The 22,243-nt window shown below is 43.0% G+C and overlaps 1 protein-coding gene across 3 annotated transcripts in view; it reads right to left on the bottom strand.

The window, feature by feature from the left end:
• The window catches only part of DGKG (diacylglycerol kinase gamma), a 226,518-nt gene that overhangs the window by 161,540 nt on the left and 42,735 nt on the right, over positions 1 to 22,243 (bottom strand). For all 3 annotated transcript variants that reach the window (XM_070790495.1, XM_070790500.1, XM_070790489.1), the window contains exon 2: positions 14,345 to 14,661. In XM_070790495.1, coding sequence (XP_070646596.1) covers positions 14,345 to 14,411 — 67 coding nt within the window. In that variant the 5' untranslated portion in view covers positions 14,412 to 14,661. The remainder of the gene's footprint in view (positions 1 to 14,344; positions 14,662 to 22,243) is intronic.

Genomic DNA, 22,243 nt, shown 5'->3' with positions numbered 1-22,243 from the left:
ACATCACAATATGTAATTAATGCTGCGATAATGATATGAAGCTCAAGGAAGCACCGAGTGGGTAAGAAGTAAAATGAACAGGGAAGAAGTAAGCTAGGATGGCGTAGGGTTAGGGTGGGGACTGGGGATGGCCTGTGAAGGAGGTGGCATTTGAAATGGGCTATAAAAAATAAGGTTTTGAAAGGTAGACATGAAGCAGGCAGGGTATTCTTAGAAGAGACAGGGTGAACCAAGATATGGAGATAGATGAGCATTACAGGACCTTTAGGCAAAGTTAGAACCAGAGAGTAGTCAGAGCCAGATTTGTGGGGGTACTGAATGCCGACTTAAGGACATTGATTTCAAATTGTTAAAAACTTTTTCAGAAGTAGAGTAGCAGAACCAGGTCTGTTCGTTAAAAGTCACTCAGGCAACAGAATGGAAGAGAGGTTAGTATTAGGTCAGATCTCAGTTAAGGGCACGTATGCATTGTACTCAAATTACTCTAGGAGTAGCTTAAATATTTGGGGCAAACACTATATTTAGGAATCAATTTCAATGGGAGATTTTCAGCTCAGCCAGAGTAGACACATTTTTTAAAAAATGAAAAATTTGGAGACTGAGTCTTCCTGGTTGTGGCTTCTGCAAAAGTAACATAGAGACAGCATTTTGATTGAGAACCAAGGGAGTGATTTCACTTGAATTTTTCATGTTATTACCACACTTTAGAGATTCCCCAGTTCATTCTCGCAGAAATTGTTTGGTTCTCAAGTGCTATTGAGCTAATCCTGCTTTATCCTTAAATGTATGATATGCACATTTATATATACATGTGGTGGTGGTGGTTTAGCCGCTAAGTCGTGTCTGACTCTTGTGACCCCTTGGACTATAGCCTCCCAGGCTCCTCTGTCCATGGAGATTCTCCAGCCAAGAATACTGGAGTGGGTTGCCATTTCCTTCTCCAGGGGATCTTCCTGACCCTGGAATTGAACCCAGGTCTCCTGCATTACAGGCAGATTCTTTACTGACTGAGCTACAAGGGAAGCCCCTATATATACATAGGTGTATATATTTATCTTATGTACAAACATATACACACATGTATTCATCATATGTACACATTCAAGTAAACAGATGGAAGCATGTTCATTCTTTGACCACTAGCCTCAAATTAAATAGAAAAAAGCAATCCAAGAGATTGCTGGCTCCTGAATTTCCACGAGAGGTGTTTCTCACCATACATTTACATCAATCTCCTTTATAGGTTTTTATGAGTTCAGAGCATCAAACAATTCCTTTTTTTTTTTTTTTAAGGGAAACAATTCCATTTCAAAAAAAAAAAAAAACAAAAAAGGGAAAAAATCTAATTCTCAAACTTGAGACCCATTACTTTCTCCTTGGTGGTCTTTGATACGTTATTTCCTTCTCAACAGATTTCAGGGCTGGGTTTCTCTTTCCCTGAGGAATAAGTGGGCACTGCGCCATCTTGTTTGTCTGAAGACAGTTGAGCACAACGAGGGGCTTCTTCAGAGCATTCCTTGATCTTACTTCAGGTGCCACGTGTACCTGAGGGTGCGAGAGCACAGCCTCAGTAGAGACCGCCCCATCCATGCCTGTGCGGTGAGACCCCCTCCAGACGCAGGAGACAGAGCTCCATTTCTGAGTGTGCAAAGCAGGGCCACGTCCACAGCTCTTTTCTATAACAACTCCTATTTTGAGTACCTGCTATGTGCTAAGCACTGTCCTAGTCAATTCATGCATTTTATTTAAATCTCCACAATATAACCCTTCAGATAAGTCACTCCTATTTTAGAGAAGAAGAAACTGAGGTGTATGAAAATTAAATGATTCTTTCAAAGACACAGAGCTAGTAAGTGAGTCACTCTTATTTTTAACACATCTAATAGTGTAACACAGTTGTCAGAGTCATTGGATACACGAATACAAGTAAATCAGAAGATAATGCCCTTTCTCCATGACAATAGCTCTCAAAGCAGGCTGCATGTTAAAATCACCTGAGGATCCCTAAGCACACTGAATCCCAGGCCTCACACCAGACCAATTAAATCAACATCTCTGGGGGAACTCAAGAATCAGTATATGTTAAAAGCTTCTGCAGGTTCAAACATATATATAGTCAAAGTTGAGAAACCACTGTTCTATAATGTGGTTTTATTATTAGTAATAATAATAAATTAGAATGCTGCTGAAAATGTTGGATAACCATTGCAAAAGGGGGAAAAATCTAAAAATGTGCTTGTCTAATATTCCTTATTGTTTAAGTGGACAACACTAAAGAGCTCCACCCAACAAGTCAACTTACTCAGCTGTTGGCAACGTAGGGACACATTGGCAGGACCATCACTATGGTCTGGACCATAACTCACTATGGCAGGACCATCAGTACACAGTTTTACCTGAAATCAGAAGTTTAGAAGGCTCTTTGCTGTGATCAAGGTTGCTAGCTGTAACAGCTGCTTTAAGAAGTTTCAGTCCAAAGTTGTTTCTTAATGCCAAGAATTCTGAGATTTTAACCAACCACTTGTTCCTAGCGTTTGAGCAAATTCAAAGCCTGTTTAAGGAGAGAATCTGGCCCTACTCATAGGCATCTCTGATGCCATGTTTGCGTGGGACAGGGATGTCCTCTGTCTGAACAAACAGACACATCTGGAGCTTCAGTGTTCACAGCAGAATGTGAGCTGTGCTGCCTGAACTGGGACTCAATGTTTATGGGCCATTTTCTAGTTAGGAGCCCTGATGACACTAATCAGACACTGATCAAGTTTCCGTTAAACTTGGAAATAACTATAAAGCAACATTTTAAAAAGAGAACCTGAAAACCCATAGAAGAGAGTGAAAATCTAAAGTACACGATAACTCTCCATTCTTTGAAGTTCCCAATCCATACAAGTGGACTGCCTGGGGCTAAGGTTAGCTGAGGCTCCAATACTTTGGCCATCTGATGTGAAGAGCCGACTCACTGGAAAAGACCCTGATTCTGAGAAAGATTGAGGACAGGAGGAGAAGGATGTGGTAGAGGATGACAACATTGGATAGCATCACTGACTCAATGGACAGGCGTGTGAGCAAACTCTGGGAGACAGTGAAGGTCAGGGAAGCCTGGCGTGCTGCAGTCCATGGGGTCACAAAGAGTTGGACATGCCTGAAAGACTGCAAAAAGGTTTAAATGCAGATTCAGATTCAGTAGATCTGGGTCATTGCCTGAAATTCTGCATTTCAAGGAAGGACTTGGGAGATACCAATTATGTAGGTCCAAGGATCTCAGTTTGCAAGAGCAGACCTGAAGCAACCTGTACATTTGCATCTGACTAGTAAGGCTTGTCTGTCACAACACACACACAAAAACATGATGCTGAGCCTAGAGGAACATATTCCACAGACAGGGAAGATAATAAATGACTCTCAACCCAGGGAAGAACAGACACAGAAAGAGGGAGAAGGGAAAGCTGAAGAATGAAGGGAAAAAAACCCTAGATTTTCCTTCTTCCAGTGAGGCCTGGGATGCATGAGGAAGTTTTATAAGTACCCAGAAAGTCAGGAACACAGTAAGATGCACAAAAGCAAGAGTAGGGTTTTCCAAGGGTCCTGGAAAGGAGGAAGACAATGTCAGAACAGAGATTCCAGGTCAGCAGCACCGCTTCAAAAGGCCCACCTTTGCAGCCAGGACGAGTCAGGCCCTGGGGTGGAATGTGGGAAGCATGTGTAGGAAGTGCAGCATCATAAGCATGGGCCCATCCTCCCATTTATGCTTCTTTTCCTGTCCTGCTTCTCCTCAGCATGTAGCCCACTGCCTGATCAGAAATTGATGTTCAATAAAAATTTATGGAATAAATGAGATCATGGCATCTGGTCCCATCACTTCATGAGAAATAGAAGGGGAAACAGTGGAAACAGTGTCAGACTTTATTTTTTTGAGCTCCAAAATCACTGCAGATGGTGACTGCAGCCATGAAATTAAAAGATGCTTACTCCTTGGAAGGAAAGTTATGACCAACCTAGATAGCATATTGAAAAGCAGACACATTACTTTGCCAACAAAGGTCCATCTAATCAAGGTTATGGTTTTTCCAGTAGTCATGTATGGATGTGAGAGTTGGACTGTGAAGAAGGCTGAGCACTGAAGAATTGATGCATTTGAACTGTGGTGTTGGAGAAGACTCTTGAGAGTCCCTTGGACTGCAAGGAGATCCAACCAGTCCATTCTAAAGGAGATCAGCCCTGGGATTTCTTTGGAAGGAATGATGCTGAAGCTGAAACTCCAGTACTTTGGCCACCTCATGCGAAGGGTTGACTCATTGGAAAAGACCCTGATGCTGGGAGGGATTGGGGGCAGGAGGAGAAGGGGATGACAGAGGATGAGATGGCTGGATGGCATCACCGACTCAATGGACGTGAGTTTGAGTGAACTCTGGGAGTTGGTGATGGACAGGGAGGCCTGGCGTGCTGCAATTCATGGGGTCAGAAAGAGTCGGACACGACTGAGCAACTGAACTGAACTGAAAAAAGGGACTGGGCTTGTCATGCTTGTTCCATATGTCCTATATTCCAAGAGGCATAAGGAGAAAAGGTAGACCAGTGGTTCTCAATCCTGGCTGCATGTTGAAATGACCAGGGGAGCTTCAAACATCCCTGATGCCTGGGTCTCATGCTTACAGGTGATAATTAAATGGTCCAGAGATGGGGGAGTTTGTGGGCAGGACATCACAATCGTTTAAAGCCTCCTAGGTATTTCCAATTTGCAGCTAAGGCTGAGGACCACTGGGGCCCACCAAGCTAACTACTTGGGGAAACCCATGGAAGTGAATGTTCTGCTGCACTTCTGAAGGTTATATATAGAATAAGAGAAAAATACTTTATCAGCCAAAATTCCCACTGCTTCAATGTAAAGAAAACCCTCCTCAGGATATTAAGACTTTCTGATTTATCATAAATGACCTGAATGACTGGTATGGCTTTTTATATAAGTAGAATTTGCATTGCTAGCAAGATTTCCCACTTTTTCTCCAAATAATTTGGCCTCATCAGTCACAGGTGGAGGAATGCAGGAATAGTTACCTTCTTGCAACTAAAAGTGTAGTTCCTAGACCAGCAGTATCAGCATTACCTGGGAGCTTGTTAGAATCTCAAAACAAGCCCAGACCTACTGATTCAGAATCTGCATTTTAACAAAATCCAAGAGTTCCACAATCACTGTGGACGGTGACTACAGCCATGAAATTAAAAGACGCTTGCTCCTTGGAAGAAAAGCTATGACAAACCTACACAGCATGTTAAAAAGCAGAGACATTACTTTGCCAACAAAGGTCCGTATAGTCAAAGCTATGGTTTTTCCAGTAGTCATGTATGGATGTGAGATTGGACCGTAAAAAAGGCTGAGCACTGAAGAATTGATGCTTTCAAACTGTGGTGCTAGAGAAGACTCTTGAGAGTCACATGGACAGCAAGGAGATCCAACCAGTCCATCCTAAAGGACATCGATTCTGAATATTCATTGGAAGGACTGATGTTGAAGCTGAAACTCCAATACTCTGGCCACCAAATGTGAAGAGCTGACTCATTAGAAAAGACCCTGGGATGCTGGGAAAGATTGAGGGCAGGAGGAAAAGGGGGCAACAGAGGATGATGGTTGGATGGCATTATCGATTCAATGGACATGAGTTTGAGCAACCTCTGGGAGATAGAGAAGGACAGGGAAGCCTGGTGTCCATGGGGTGGCAAAGAGTTGGACACGACTTAGCAACTGAACAACAACAAAGATTTATGGGCACATTCAAATTTGAGAGCCACTGTTTCAATGAAGTCCCTCCCTATCCATAGCTTCTGTGACTGCTTGTGGGCAGAGTTCCAGTCATTACTAATGAAAAGAAGGCCAGCTGTACCAAAAGAGATGTGTGTGAGAAATAGCTGTGATTATCCCTTTCAAGATGGAAGCACCTAGACACGACCCTTTATGGGCCCAGGGTTCCATGAACATTTGATTAAATCTCACTCTACTGGCCCATATAAATAGCAAAGTTTCAAGAAAGCTTACTTACAGCTTTCCATTGTTGTACAAATTAGCCTTAAACATTTTCTCTGACTCCTATATTACACTGACAGGTTTGAGGTTTGAGCTATAAATTCCCTACATCTTAAAGTAAAAAAACTTTGCCTTAATTTGATTCTACTGAAATACACTTCTGAATAGCACAATTTACTTATTCAATATTTTTAAAATGTATTGAAATTTTTTGTTCAGGAAGGAAGAGTCTATCAGGGCTACCCAACACTGAGTACCTTGATTATCTGTTGGAATTCAACACCTGGGAACCAGCATGGGGGTTAAGCTTTCCTGCCCAGGAATACTGCCTGGGGCTCCCTTTCATCTCATTTATTCCCACTATCCTGAGGTTATGGAAGGAAGAATATAGGTGGAAAAGACCCTCAGATTCTTCTGTCAAGACCTAAATAGAATAGAAACATAAAGTTGTGTGTGTGGGGGGGTGATGTCCCATCTCAGGGCCTTAGAAGGGCACTGAAGTAAATCCCAGTTTTGTCTCTATTTCTTTGTATGTCACTATTATTTTTAAAATTCCTTAAAACTCAGAAATAAGAAAAATAAGTGGGCAACACATCTTTTCAATGTCATATGGAACAAAGGCTATTTAAGGACTGCTTAATGGAGGTACTTAGTTTACTCACTGTTTACTATTGATTAAAACATATTAAATGTCCCAGACTTAGTGAAGTTATATGTTAACATACAGATTTTTTTTTTCCAGCAGAGATGCACAGAACTTCTATGAAACAGATAACCTGAAAGATTAGGGTTTGCTGTCCTATAACCAGTTTTGTATCTAACCAAGCAATCTTAATTGGAAAAGACCCCTATGCTGGGAGAGATTTTGAACAGGAGGAGAAGGGGACGACAGAGGATGAGATGGTTGGATGGCATCACCAACTCAATGGACGTGAGTCTGAGCAAACTCTGGGAGATGGTGAAGGACAGGGAAGCCTAGCATGCTGCAGTCCACGGGGTCACAGAGTCGGACATGACTGAGCGACTGAACAACAACAGAGCAATCTTATCCTTGCATTTATTTATGAAATTGCCTAACTAGGAATTTATGGATTTGATCTGTATCCATCCAGGGACCATATCTCACTTCTCAACTTTAATGTCTTACTGGCCCCTCCACTAATTGAGCTAAATAAAATCTTGGGCAAAAGTTTATTAAAAATTTTGTTCTATTAAATATATATATTCTTTATCAATGTATGGTTGAAAGTTGAGCTCCAATGAGTAGATTCTGTTTAATTTGTTGGAACTGAAGTGAAACAAATTAAACTTGACCTCAAATTGAAAACATTGGTTCTAATTCTTATTCTGCCACTGATTTTCTGCGTGACCTTCAGGAATCACTGAGCTCTTCTGAATTCAGTGTTCTCATTTGTAAAATGGATGGTAGTTGGATTTGATCATGGCTAAGATCCGTCCTAGCTTTAAAAAGTCTACAAAATAAAGCAACCACTAACTGATGTGGGAAATGTTTGGCTTCATTTCTTAGAGAATTAAAGGTGAAAATGGATGTTTTATCAGGATTTTTTTCCTTTTTTGCTTTATGAATAAGAAGTTAATTTCTATCCTTGGTAAATCATAGGGAAAAAACCCTCCCCCCAAACAGGATCAGGAAAATAAGCCAATTATATTTCTGAAGTTGTTAGGAGGTGGGTCAGTAGAAGGCATTTCCATATGCTCATGTTCTCCAAATTTGAAAAAGAAACCTGTTTAAACACAGAACTAAGTATTGTAAGGACTAATGAAGGTCATTTAATCAACCAGACATCTAAGGCTCCTATCTCTCTAATGTCTCAGCCAACTCTGCTCAGACAGTTCTAGCAAAAGGAAACAGTGGTTTTGAGTCCATTCTGTTTCATCTTAGACAGGTTTGATCATTAGGAAGCAATGTATCCCTTAAAGTCTTTCTTCTGATGATTTCCTTCAATTTGTCCTAAAGCTACTTCTTAAAGCCATTCACTGTTAACTTTACACCCTTTTCCCACAATAGTACTGTGGCTATTTTTAATACAACTAGTGCTCCCTCACTCTTCCCTGAGTCTCCCCCTTTCCAGCAAATATACATAGTGTTTTCATCTATTTCTTCATAACTAGGCCTTGAGGCCCCTCACCATGCTATAGGCACTTCTCAACAAGTTCTGCTTTGTCCACTGTAAACTGTGGTGCCCAGAAATAAATCCAGTTCTCTAGAGAGGCCTGATTAGTGTAGGAGAGAATGTAGATATTTATTTGCCTTACTAGAAATTGCTGCTAAGTCACTTCAGTCATGTCTGACTCTGTGTGACCCCATAGACGGCAGCCCACCAGGCTCCCTCATCCCTGGGATTCTCCAGGCAAGAACACTGGAGTGGGTTGCCATTTCCTTCTCCAATGCATGAAAGTGGAAAGTGAAAGTGAAGTCGCTCAGTTGTGTCCGACCCTCAGTGACCCCATGGACTGCAGCCTTCCAGGCTCCTCCATCCAAGGGATTTCCAAGCAGGAGTACTGGAGTGGGGTGCCATTGCCTTCTCTGAAAGTGAAAGTCACTCAGTCGTGTCCGACTCTTTGCGACCACATGGACTATACAGTCCATGGAATTCTCTAGGCCAGAACACTGAAGTGGGTAGCCTTTCCCTTCTCCAGGGGATCTTCCCAACCCAGGGATGGATCGAACCCAGGTCTCCTGCATTGTAGGCAGATTCTTTACCAGCTGAGCCACAAGGGAAGCCCTGATTCTATTAATACATCCTGTGATCACAGTTGGGCTTCTCCAGAGGGTCAGTGGTAAAGAATCTACTTGCCAAGGCAGGAGATGCAGGAGACGTAGGTTCAATCCCTGGGTCAGGAAGATCCCCTGGAGTAGGAAATGGCAACTCACTTCAGCATTCTTGTCTGGAGAATCCCATGGACAGTGGAGCTTCATGAGCTACAGTCCATGGGGTTGCAAAGGGTCAGACACGACTGAAGTGACTGAGCACACAGGTAAGATCACAACCAGTAACTTGGTTAAATAAAATAATGTATACGCACTCAAAAGAAATCTCTATAACCACTAAAAACCATGCTCCTGGAAAGTACTGGGTGATTCAGACATGCATCCTGCCATGCTGTGCACTAGGCAGTGTCCAGAGATGGCTCTGTCAGTTTTCCTCCCCACTATGTGAGCCACATCTCCATGAGATGTGGAGTCCATTCCTCCACCCCATCAAGTCTGGCCCAGGTCTGTGACTGCTTTGACCAGTGGAATGTGGAGAGAGTTATGGTCTAGCACTCAACCCAGGCATTGAAAAGGTCTGCTGCTGTTTTTATATCTTGGAGCTCTGAGCCACATGTACAAAGTCCAAGCTACCCTGCTGGCAAGAGATGCCACATGGAGAGGCCCTGAAAAAAAGTTGAAGTATTAGTTGCTCAGTCATGTCCAACTCTTTGTGACCTGGACTGTAGCCTGTCAAGCCCTTCAGTCCATAGAAATCTCCAGGCAAGAATACTAGAGTGGGTTGCCATTTCCTTCTCCAGTGGATCTTCCCTACCCAGGGACTGAACCTGGGTATCCCACACAGCAGGCAGATTCTTTACCTTCTGAGCCACCAGGGAAGATTAGAAAGTGCTTGGAGGAACAGGCCCCATGGAGGAGCACTGAGGTACTGGCAAGTGAGTGAACAGGCCATACAGGGCCATGTGAGGCATCCCAGCTGCAACCCCAAACACTGTGGAGCACAAACAAGTCTTGCTGGGCCCTGGCCAGGTGCCCAAGCCACAGGATCATGGGAACAAAATCCAAATGGGTGTTTCAACCTATCAAATTTTGAGCCTGTTTTGACTCAGCAATGGATAACTGAAACATATTGTTAGAGTGAAGAAAACAGCACGCAAAATAGTCTAGATGTTTGTTTTTTAAATATATATGTATATGTGTGTAATATGTATTTTAATGTTTATATTTATACATAAACATACGAGTTGTGGTTATCACTGAAAGAGAGGATCGTGTGTGTGTGCCCGCGCGCACGCGCTCGGTCGTGTTCAACTCTTTTCGAGCCCATGGACTGTTGCCCGCCAAGCTCCTCTGTCCATGGAATTCTCCAGGCCAAGAATACTGCAGTGGGTTGTCATGTCCTCCTCCAGGGGGATCTTCCAACCCAGGGATCAAACTAGCGCCACCTGCATTGCAGGCGGAATTTTTTACCCAGTGAGTCATCAGAGAAGTGTGATAGGATCATGAGTAGCTTTAAATTTCATCTTTTCACTTTCAAAATTTTTACATTTGTTTTTATTTGGTAACAAAAAAGCTTCTTAAACTGTCATATTATTCTTTTGACAAGCACTCTTAATTCACATTGCACAGTGGGAAAGAATACACCTGCTGATGTAGGAGATGCTGGAGACCTGGGTTCTATTCCATCCCTGGGTCAGGAAGATCCCCTGGAGTAGGAAATAGAAACCCACTCCAGTACTCTTGCCTGAGGAATTCCATGGACAGAGGAGCCTGGTGGGCTACAGTCCATGGGGTCACAGAGAGCTGGACATGACTAAGCACACGTGTTCGCCAGGCCACTGTCAATTATATAATATATAAAATATCCAAGGGTAGTTTAACACAGCTTCTCCCCTGACTGAAGCACACCAGAGAAGGTGCAGGGTTTATGCTCCTGAAGCAGCATATCGAAAACCTCTTGTCCTGAAATTCTTGGCCTCTCCTACCTAGAACTCCACTGGAGAAAGCTCTTAATTTTCAGCCTGTACACTTCAGCTATTCTGCTGTTGTAAAGCTCCTGTTTTTATGGTTATGGAAGAGCAGTTGCTATGGAAATGCAATATGACTAAATGCCAGAATGTGTCTAAAATTGGTAGAAGTGCCTTGTTCAGGGGTTCCTCTGAGGATTAATCATTTTCTAAGAATCGTATCTTTTCTTCTTTTCTGTTAGAACAGTGGTCCTAGAGCCCCTTGTCCTGTCCTGGAACACAGACAAAATGAGGATGGATCCAAGAAGGATAAAGCTGATGGTTGAAAAAAAGACCACAGAGCAGCCACTTCCTGCCAAATACTTGAGTTTCTTTCACCCCCTGCCTCCACAATGGCTTTGCCACATCTGGATCCCTCTGTCCCTTACTGTGCACAGATTCACAGGCTTTGAGGTGTCTCTGCTGGCTTCCTTTTATTCCACAAGTTTTGAGGATACTTCCTCAGTAATTTCCCACAAATTAGCATCTGTTCATTGCCACATTCCCCATTTCAGCTCTGTGCCTCAGCTCAGATGAGAGACTTCATCCTTCATCCAAAGGACTTGTCCGCCGTCCCTGACCTGGCAACTTTCTCATCCAGATCACCCTGCACTCAGCCATCAGATCCATGGCTCCACATTTTGCCACTCAGTCCAAAGGCCACGCCTTGACAGGCAGGGCCCCAGGCCTTCTTCTACCCGCTCCTACCCCTGTCTGCTTCCCCATCCTCCTGCTCCTCCTCCTCACCTGGCCCAGAAGCTCTTCTTACCTCCGCACAGACAACCTCCCCCTTTGCTCCCCTTCTCCTTTGCTCCCCCTGTTTCAACTCCTCCCCCCACCATCTACTATTCACGTCTTAAACTCTTTTCTACACAGGCTTCACCCAGATGGATCCTCTGTTACAAGTTGTCTCCCCTGCAAATTGATATGTTGAAGTCCTAATTCCTCAGTACCTCAGAATGTGACCTTATTTGGAAACAGGGTCATGGCAGAGGTAAGTAGTTAAGATGAGGTCTTACTAGAGTAGGGTGGGTTCAATCCAAAACGACTCTATCCAGACACAGAGAACAGACTTGTGGTGCCAAGGTGAGGCGCGGGAGGGATGGACTGGGAGTTTAGGGTTAGCAGATGCAAGCTATTACATACAGGATGATAAACAACAGAATCCTATTGCATAGCATGGGGACTGTATTCAATACCCTTTGATAAATCATTATGGAAAAGAAAATAAAAATAAATGTGTATATATGTATAACTGAGTCACTTTGCTGTACAGCAGAAATTAACACAACATTGTAAATCAACTATATACTTCAATAAAAAACAAATTTAAAAAGTAAGGATTAAAAAAAAAGGCTTTCCACATAAAGAGGGAAATTTGGACACTGAGACATGTGTATAGTGAGAGTACCATGTGAAAACTAAAGGGAGAAGACAGTCATCCATAAGCCGAGGAAACAGATCTTTCCCTCACAGCCCTCAGGAGGAGCCTGGATTTTGGACTTCTGGCCCTAAGAACTGTGAGAGACTTTCTGTCATCCTGTGTGTGCTGCGCTTAGTCACTCAGTTGTGTCCAACTCTTTGCAATCCCGTGGACTGTAGTCCGCCAGGATCCTCTGTCCACGGGGATTCTCCAGGCAAGAATACTGGAGTGGGTTGCCATGCCCTTCTCCAGGAGATCTTCCTGACCAAGGGATGGAACCCAGGTCTCCCACATAGCAGGTGGATTCTTTACCGACTGAGCCACATTCTAATCCACTCCCTTCAGTCTCCTCCAGCCCTAAATTCCCTTCTCCTTTGTGCGTGGTTTCCCTGCTGCCTTGAGTCTGTTCTCTGCTTGTGTCAAAGTCCATTTCTGACGTCCTAACAAGGTTCCTATTCCTCAGGCAAAGCCTTATCTCTCTGCTGCTTCTTCCTCCCTGACAGGGCCTGATACTTTGTTGACCCACAGAGTGGGCAGAATTAGATGAGTTTACCTTGGAGGGTGATTCCTTACTCCTTATCAATTCATTTCAGAGGCCTCTAAATCTACTGTGGTCATACAAGAGGACACAGGCTCCAGAGTACCAGGGAGAGACAGACTTTGAGACCCATAAACTATGCAACCCCATGAATTTTAGCAACCCTGTGAAACCCTGCCAGTCTCCACTGTCCATGGGATTCTCAAGGCAACAACACTGGAGTGGGTAGCCATTCCCTTCTCCAGGGGATCTTCCCGAACCAGAGGAACCCCAGTCCTCCTGCATTGTGGGCAGATTCTTTACCATCTGAGCCATCAAGGAAGCCCATGACTAACACTTACCCTGGAGGGTGATGCCTTGCTCCTTGCCAATACACTTCAGACTTCTCTAAATGTACTGTGGTCATACAAGAGGCCATGGGCTCCAGAGTACCAGGGAGAAACAGACCAGTAGTCCTACTGGTGGATCACATGGAATCATGGGGTGTTAGGCATGAGGGACCACAGGGAAAGATCATCTAGTCCAACCCTCTCATTTTGCATAAGAGGACACTAAGGCTGGGGGTGTGGGGGAGGGGATCTAAAGGGTGGGGCGGGTGTTAAGGGCTGTCACATCACAGAAACAACGCCAGAGCTGGCACTGAGCCTGGCTCCCTGACTCCCAGACCAGTGCCCTGTGGAAGTGGGACAGGCTGCCCTACTTCAGAGGATGATCTGCCTGGGCAAGCGCTGTAGGGCAGGTCAAGGAGCGACAGATTGAATGACCTACAAAAACACCAGCACAGTTAATACGAAGGGAGAGGAGTTAGAAAAATGGGGTGGAGTTAGGAGTGCTGCTGAGGGCTCTGAAAGACAAAGGGCTCTGTAAAAATCAGTTCTGTTGCACAATCATGACGGGCACTGTGTGTGTGCAGAGTGAAGCGGTCAGCCAGGACCAACTCCTGTTAACAATCAGGACTAGGAGTGGCCAGTGGGGGGCACAACTGTGGGGCCGTGTGTGTATGTGGGCCTTGCCACCACTGTTGATGCACTGACATTGTTCCTGGGTGCAGCTAGTGAAACCGAGAGCCCCATCTAAAAGCCCAGGCTTTTCAATACAAAGTGAAGGAAGTGACGTGCATCAGAATCCTGTATCTTACTGAAAGAAGGCCTTGGGTCCAACACAGGAGTATATTAAAGCAAATGACTGAGTAACATTGTAACCAAGCAGGCTGCAGCCTTTCAAAAGGTAGGCTAGAAAGAGGTTTTGACAAGCTGAGAAAACACAATCTTACATTATTTAAAAAAATGAAGACCGAAAAGGAAAAAGGTATATTCAGGAATTCAACCAAGTAAAGCAATATACACAAGACAGGAATGTGACAAAATGCTCATAGCGTTTAGCTGTGATTTTTTAACCTACTTTTTATTTTTCTTCCCTGGATATTCCAGATTTCTCTGGTGAGAATGTATCATTTATAGAGTATAAAGATAATTGCATTTTTATGTTTAAAGACACAAATTCTATTTTTATAAGGAGATAATAAGTTGATCTCATTCTCTTTGCTTTGCTACTCTGCTCTCCAAAAATGCTCTCCCCAACCAAGAGGAAATCCCACCCGAGATGGGTCCATCCGTTTACTCACATTCTGCATATTTCTGGAGTTGGCCAAATTCTTCTGGAGTGAGGGACACCCACCGATCTTCACTCATCTTCCCTGGGTGTGAGCGCTTGAGGCTTGGGAGAGAGTTTTGTTCACCAGGCTGTAGCCGTGGCCCAGCTTAGGGCCTGGCTCATTGCAGGTAAGCAACAGACAAGCCCTTCAGGAAATTTCTCGAGGACCCAGGTGTCTATGGCAACAGCAGGTTGTCGTTGAGCAGATGAGAGAAGACCTCTGCTATTCCTCAGGCAACAATATCCTTCTATCTGTAGTCAAGGTATATTCAGAAATCCTTGCTCTTCCTGGGGCGAGTAGAAAAGACATTGTAAATGAGAATGTTAGAACACATGTCATCTTTTCTTATTAAAAAAAGAAAAAAAATCCTCAAATGTTCTTTGCTGAAAGCTCTGTTGGAGACAGTGGTTTTCAAGCAGTGGGGGAATGCCACCCCAGGGGAGTCAGAAGAGGACACACAGACAGACAAGTACAAGTCCAGACAGCTGGATGGCCGGGATGGGGGTTGCATAGCCCGTATACAGAGGCAGCCATACTCCTAAACTCTGGGAAATTTTAAACGTCCCTCATCAGAGGTGGTAGTAAGGCCACCTAAGAGCATCCTCCAGGCATGAAAATAACTCCAGGCTGTCGGGTGTCTCATGAGAAAATACAGGGACAGTAGCCCACGGGGTGTGATTTGAAAGGTAAGCCAATCTCGTCTCCACTGATTTCTAAATTCCACTGATTTCTAAATTCCACCATTAGAGGTGCTTACCTTCCTCTGATGAGTCACTAAGCCACTCTGAAAATTCAAATACCAACCCTCCCCCTCAAGGCTGGCTGGCATCTTAGTGACTCTTTCCTCTTAGAACCATAAAAAATATAATTAGAGGGAAGGCCTGCCTTCCTGGTGCAGATGAGCCTAAGAGAAGAGGGAGTGGATTCAGACAAATACTTAATATCTTTTCCTTTGAGCCCCTCCTGGCTCCATCAGTTCTAAATCAGTTTAATGGGTTGTGAAATTAATGTGGCAGGCTAAGACCAGCATCTAAAAACATGATATAGAATAGCACAGAATGGAATGGAATGATGGAATTGAAAATAAGAGTGTATCTTCTTTCAGTTATACATACATGTATACACCTATCACAATGCAAAATGTATCTCTTATTCTGAGTTGAGGTTTAAAAATGTTGAAAAGTCACCAGCCTAATAGGACAAGAAATAAAGACTGATGTTACCCAAAATCAAGCCCAGTTTTAATAAAAGAGAATCCACTGTAGAGAGTCAGGGTTGAAGGCAAGTCTACGAGTCTGAGGATCTGAGGAATGGTGAAGGGGCTGGAAGAGATGATGGAGCGAGGAGGCAGACTGGACAGTTCTCTGGGATGGCACTTAGACTTGGTTGGTATAGACCTGGAGGGCTGAGCTAGAGCTGAGGGAAAGTGCAGGCAGAAGATACATGTTCTGTAAGGAGAGCAAGATCTTCCATTAGTCGGAGCTCGCCAACAGTAGGAAGAAATACATGGCAAGGGAGTGAGATGCTTGTATATCAGGGAGCATCCAAACTCTAGTTTCTCTCCTTAAAAAGTTTAATTTTCTTCTTAATCCACTGGCCCACTGAGTTCTATTTCTGGGCACCCGGTCTTGCCTAGTTTCCAGTCGTGAAACTTAATAAAGGGAACACTCACTAAAATGGAGCAGGGAGGCCAGAAGGGGGAGCTCTTTTGCAATTATCACAGAGGTCAATTACAGGAGCAATTGTCAATCATAGACCCCAGCAGTTCAGTTCGGTTCAGTTGCTCAGTCGTGTCGGACTCTTTGCGACCCCATGGACTGCAGCACGCCAGGCTTCCCTGTCCATCACCAGCTCCCCAAGCCTACTCAAACTGATGTCCATTGAATCAGTGATGCCATCCAACCATCTCATCCTCTGTCATCCCCTTCTCCTCCCGCCTTCAATCTTTCCCAGCATCAGGGTCTTTTCAAATAAGTCAGTTCTTCGAATCAGGTGGCCAAAGTATTGGAGTTTCAGCTTCAGCATCAGTCCTTCCAATGAATATTCAGGACTGATTTCCTTTAGGATGGACTGGTTGGATCTCCTTGCAGTCCAAGGGACTCTCAAGAGTCTTCTCCAACACCACAGTTCAAAAGCATCAATTCTTTGGCCCTCAGCTCTCTTTATAGTCCAATTCTCACATCCATACATGACTACTGGAAAAACCATAGCTTTGACTAGACAGACCTTTGTTGGCAATGTAATGTGTCTGCTTTTTAATATGCTGTCTAGGTTGGTCATAACTTTTCTTCCAAGGAGCAAGTATCTTTTAATTTCATGGCTGCAGTCACTATCTGCAATGATTTTGGACCCCAACAGAAGTATTAATGGGAAAGAACCATCAAGCACAGGCCCAACAGGAAAAGATATACATTGCATTTCCTACAAAAAATTGACTACCCCAGAGACTTCCCTGGTGGTCCAGTAGCTAAGACTCTGTGCTCCAAATGCAGGGGGCCTGGGTTCAATCCTTAGTCAGGGAACTAGATCCTACGTGCAGTAACTAAGACACAGAGCAGAAAAATAAATAAATAAATAAATGAAAAATAAATAGTTTCTTTGGGGAAAAAAAAGGAAATTGACTACCTCAGCAACTCAACAACCAATGAGTAATGGTCATCACCATGAACTCTCACTTTTCTCCCATGGACTTTTGTTCAAAACACCCCCTTCTCAACTTCCTCCTTTTTCTTGATAAAATAACATTCCTCTCTTTTACATGTTGGACTTGCCTGTGGCTTTTGCCACAGCTCACTTGTTTCAAAGTGCAATTCCTCTGCTATGCCTGAATAAATCCATTTTCTGTTAAAATAACTGGCTGTTTTATTTTTAAGGTCAAAACCACTGACCCAATTGCAAAATCCAACAGGCACGTTCAAGCCTTCCTTGCGTTCTTTGCACTCTCTGCGGCCTTATCCTCAGCAGAAAACAACCCCCTGGAAACTCTTTCATCTTTCTACGTGTTCCTCCTCAGTCTCCTTCCACTTCTTTTGCCACTGTTAAATACTGTGTGCTGAATACTGCCCCATTCTCACCCTACATCCCTTCCCTGGGGGACTTCATCCACCTCCATGACTTCAATAACTCCCAGGCACGCTGCTCATTCCCTCAGTCATGTCCAACTCTTTGCAACCCCATGGACTGTAGCCCATCAGGCTCCTCTGTCCATGGGATTCTCCAGGCAAAAACACTGGAGTGGGTTACCATGCCCTCCTCCAGGGGATCTTTCTGACCCAAGGATCAAACCCGGGTCTTTTTCACTGCAGGTGGATTCTTTACCACTAGCGCCACCTCCAGGCCTGCATGCTCCCTTCACCCCAAATCTGCATATTCAACTATCTACTGTGACTTCCTTGTTTGTCCCAAACTGCCCTGAATGAGCACCTTTCCATGCCTCCAACCTGCCCCTCCTCTGCATTCTGATCATGCCCAAGAAGAACCAATACAATACCCAGGCCAGAGGTCTGAGGCTGAGCTCCTCGTTCTTTTTTTCCTACAAACCCAGGCACCAGTCTGAGAGTGTGACTGTCCACTGCATGTTCCACATCAGCACTGCACCCCCCACCCCCCATCATGCCAGCTGGTCTGTTAACTCAGACCCTTATCTGCCTGGTCTCTGACTGCAGCCTCCTGCCAGTCTGTCTGCCTTGGTTTCTGCTTTCTTCCCCTTGTTCAGCTCTAAATTGCCAACCAAATCACATCTTCCCAAGTCATAAAATTCTTCAGTGGTTTCTATTGCCTGTAGAATAAAACATAGTCTTCTTTTCATGATACATAAAGCTCTTTACGATCTGGCCTCTGATTATCAACTCAGTCCAAAAGTGAGGGCTTTAGAAAAATTTTCCATCATACAAGGGAATTCAGCATTGCAACTGCTATAAACACTGATGCTGGATGCTTACTTTACATTGTGCTCTTTGCTTAATATATGTCATCTAATTTCATCCTCATAACAACCATGGAAATTAAGCTTTCCCTATTTTTAGATAAGGAAAATGAGGCAAGACGTTTAGTAAATATGGTGAGAAGAAAGAAGGAATCCCCCGATGCCTTTGTTTAACAATGCCTCTCTGATCTTGCCATTCTGCATACTTTCAGAAACGCAGAGCTCTAAGAGGACCCAGAGACACACTGCATGATAGAACACCAAGGAACCTGAACTCAAAAGGCAGGGGATTTCAGTCCTGTTATGCCTCTTATCAACTATTGGACTTGAGACAAATTTTCCATTTCCTGGACCTTGGGCTCCGCATCTTAAAAATGAGAATAACTAATGAAAAAATCTCACTGAATTAGTATTAGGATTGAGTTAATATATGCAAGGAACAAACATACCCCCCCCCCCAAAATGCACCTGGTATAATGCCTATCACATACTGGAGCCTAAATAAATCATTATTGTTACCATCCTATTGCAAATACAACACTGAGCAATATAACAAGCCATGAGCTGCCAGCAGCTGGGTGCTTTGTGTTGCGCTGTGATTTCTGAACTTGATATCCTGCTCCAGGTTGTAGTAATTTTGTAACTGCTCATCAAACTTTTATCCACTGATGGTTTTAGCACCCACCGATGGTTCTTTCCTGGATTAATTATTACCATGATGGTGAATTTCTAATTCCACCCTCGCTTCTATATTTATTAGCTGATTATACTGTAAGAGAGAGCTTTCTCTTCCTTATTTTTTATACTAGACTATACTTTCTTTATACTATAAATATGACACATACCATAGATATATAAAATATGTTTATGTAAATATACATGATAAATATATAAGTATAATATGCTTATTACATTTCCACAAAATATATATTTACTTATATTCATGGATTCTTACTTTATTCAATGGGTTATGATCCGTTACCATCATTATTTGTTTTGATTCCAAATTGTCCCAGATCTGGCCAGAGCAAGCTCATTCAAAGTAATTCCTTATTCTTCACACATATTCCTATCATTCTTTGATCACATCTTTATTTTCTGGTATTACAAAATATTTCAGGCTCAACTTGTACTTCCTCAGTACTGGTCCTAAAATCAGTCATTTTTCTAGAGAGCCCTGATTCCTTTTAGTGGAGAATGGTTTTTGAAACCAAGGTTTGGGTACTAGGTATGCCCTTTGCTCCTAAGGTGTCACTGCTTCTAGGCTCTGTCAGTTACAGAGCTGGGAAATGGATGCATGTACACACACAAAGCTCATCTCTGGCTGTTTATCTTTCCAACCATCCTTCCATCCATCTATCCATGTTAAAAACCCCAAATGCATACTCATACACTACACAAAGTCAATTGTAGCCTCCTCTCATTCCATACTATTAAACTCTTTTCTCCAACAAACTGTTTCCATTATCTACAATGTACTTTTCTCAATTCTAAAATATACAGAAAATAATTTCAGAAGTGCTAGCCACATTTCTGTGAAAAACAGAGTTCAAATTTATTTACAGCTCCGTTGTCTTTAGCCAACAGCATACCCTCAAAGAACTATTTTCAAAAGTTACTTAGGTAGTTCTTTCCCACTCCCATTCATTCTTGTTTGTATTTCACTGTAGAGATTTTTCTCCATTCCCACAGATTCTTTTTTAGTATGGTTTCAGAAGTCAGAACTATATATAAAAAAAGTGTCTTGCGTTCCTGTTTCCTTTACTCTGTTCCCACCCTCCTCCTTTCCATCTTGTCTCCCACCTAATCCTTATATTTTCTAGTTTATTCTTCCTGTTTATTTTCACATCAATGAGCAGATATATGGATATTTTCTTATTTCCCCTCCTCTATCACATAAAAGGTAGCACACTGTGGACTGTTTTTTGTACACTGTTGGTTTTACTTAACGATATATCCTGTGAATCACTTCATATCTGTGTGTAGATAACCCCTGCATTTAAAACCAAATTTGACTCTAGCATTTACCTGCTTAAACCCTTTAGAGGCCTCCTTTAGCTTCCAGGATTAAAGGCAGGTTCTTCAGCCAGTTCCAGAAGATCCTTTATCTGTGGTGCAGCTCATCTCCCCATTCTTACTCCAATGGTCTCCTGCTCCACATATTCCTTGTTGCAGCCAAATCAACCATGTACCCCTAGCACCTGGCAAAGTGCCTAACACACGGCAGGACCTCATGAACATTAGTCAATGGACTGACAAGCACCCCATGCCTTTAATCTACCTGGAGTTCCTTTCACTCCTTCCTCCTCATAACAAATCAGTACTCATATATCTGGTTCTAGATACAATGGTCATTTCTTTCTATAGCTTTTCAAAAACTTTTTGAGCAAATCAAGCTATTCTCCTAGCTGTATTCCTACAGAACACACAAATCATCTATATTTTCCTATTGTAGTAGTTGATGGTCCCAGGTGGGAGACAGATATCTGAACAGATAATGAACACACAGGCTGGTAAGAGGAGTGATACAGATATGGACAGGGAACTATGAGGCCAGCAAATGTGTCTGTAGCAGGTACAGGGCAGATGGAAAGATTTCTGAGGAAGTTGAGAAGGAGTGACAAGGTAAAGAGGTACATGCTGCAGTAACTCAACAAATACTTCTGTTATTATAACTGCTGTTCCACTGCAGCTCAGTGCTTGGCTTCATAGTGGAAGACACTGGAACATTTTTAAAAAGTGTTATTTTATATTAGAGTTGATTTACAATGTTGTGTTAGTTTCAGGTGTACAGCAAAGTGATTCACTTATACATATACACATATCCATTCTTTTTCAGATTCTTTTCTCATATAGGTTATTACAGAATATTGAGTAGAGTCTCTGTGCTATACATTAGGTCCTTGTTGATTATTTATTTTATATATAGCAGTATACATTTGTTAATCCCAAACTCCTAATTTATCCCTCCCCCTCCACATCTCCCCCTTTGGTAACTATAAGTTTGTTTTTGAAGTCTGAGTCTGTTTCTATTTTGTAAATAAGTTCGTTTGTACCATTTTTCTAGATTCAACATATAAGTGATATCACGTGGTATTTGTCTTTGTCTGACTTATTTCACTTAGAATGATAATCTCTAGGTTCATCCACGTTGCTACTAATGGCATTATTTCCTCCTTTTTTATTACTGAGTAATATTCCATTGTATATATATCACACATTTATCCATTCATTTGCTGATGGACATCTAGGTTGCTTCCATGTCTTGGCTACTGTAAACAGGGCTGCAATGAACATTGGGGTGCATGTATCTTTTTGAATTATGGTTTTCTCCATATATAAGCCCAGGACTGGGATTGCTGAATTATGTGGTAGCTCCATTTTTAGTAAAGCTGCACCATTCTTTATTTCCATCAGCAAATACTGCCTGACTCTCCAGATAGTCACTGCTGACCATGCTCCCACGTGACAGTCCCCTCTGGTTGTCTGCCTTTTGACAGAGATGACGGCTACCACACAAGAGGGCTTGCTCCAGCTGATGCCTCTCAGCATTTCCCTGCCGGCAGCTTGCCCTATCACTCCCCTCTTGGGGGCTCTTTACAGTGTGAACAATCTTCTTATTACCACCCTCAACATCTTTGCTGACAGAAAAAAAAACTGTAATAGGATCTTCTAAATAGCACTCAGATTGGATATTGTCAGGCTGGGTGGAAGAAGAGTGTTTTATGTTCCTACAACTAAGCCACTCTGAGCACTTGCTTGAGCTCCCCTGGTCTCGGTTGCTTGTCTAAAAATGAGGGGGTGGGAATAATGGTTTCGAACACATTTTCTAGCTCTGCAATTTCACACAGTGGATCAAACCCTATTTGTTCTGTACAGATGTCAGCATGGAAATCACAAGTCAGAAGGAAGACGGCAAATTCAATGGGTACTGAATTGCACCC

This window comes from Bos indicus, chromosome 1 (genome assembly GCF_029378745.1).
Source record: "Bos indicus isolate NIAB-ARS_2022 breed Sahiwal x Tharparkar chromosome 1, NIAB-ARS_B.indTharparkar_mat_pri_1.0, whole genome shotgun sequence".
NCBI classification, from domain to species: Eukaryota; Metazoa; Chordata; class Mammalia; order Artiodactyla; family Bovidae; genus Bos; species Bos indicus.
The sequence above is the reverse complement of the archived record's forward strand: the minus strand, read 5'-3'. Positions and strand labels throughout refer to the sequence as shown.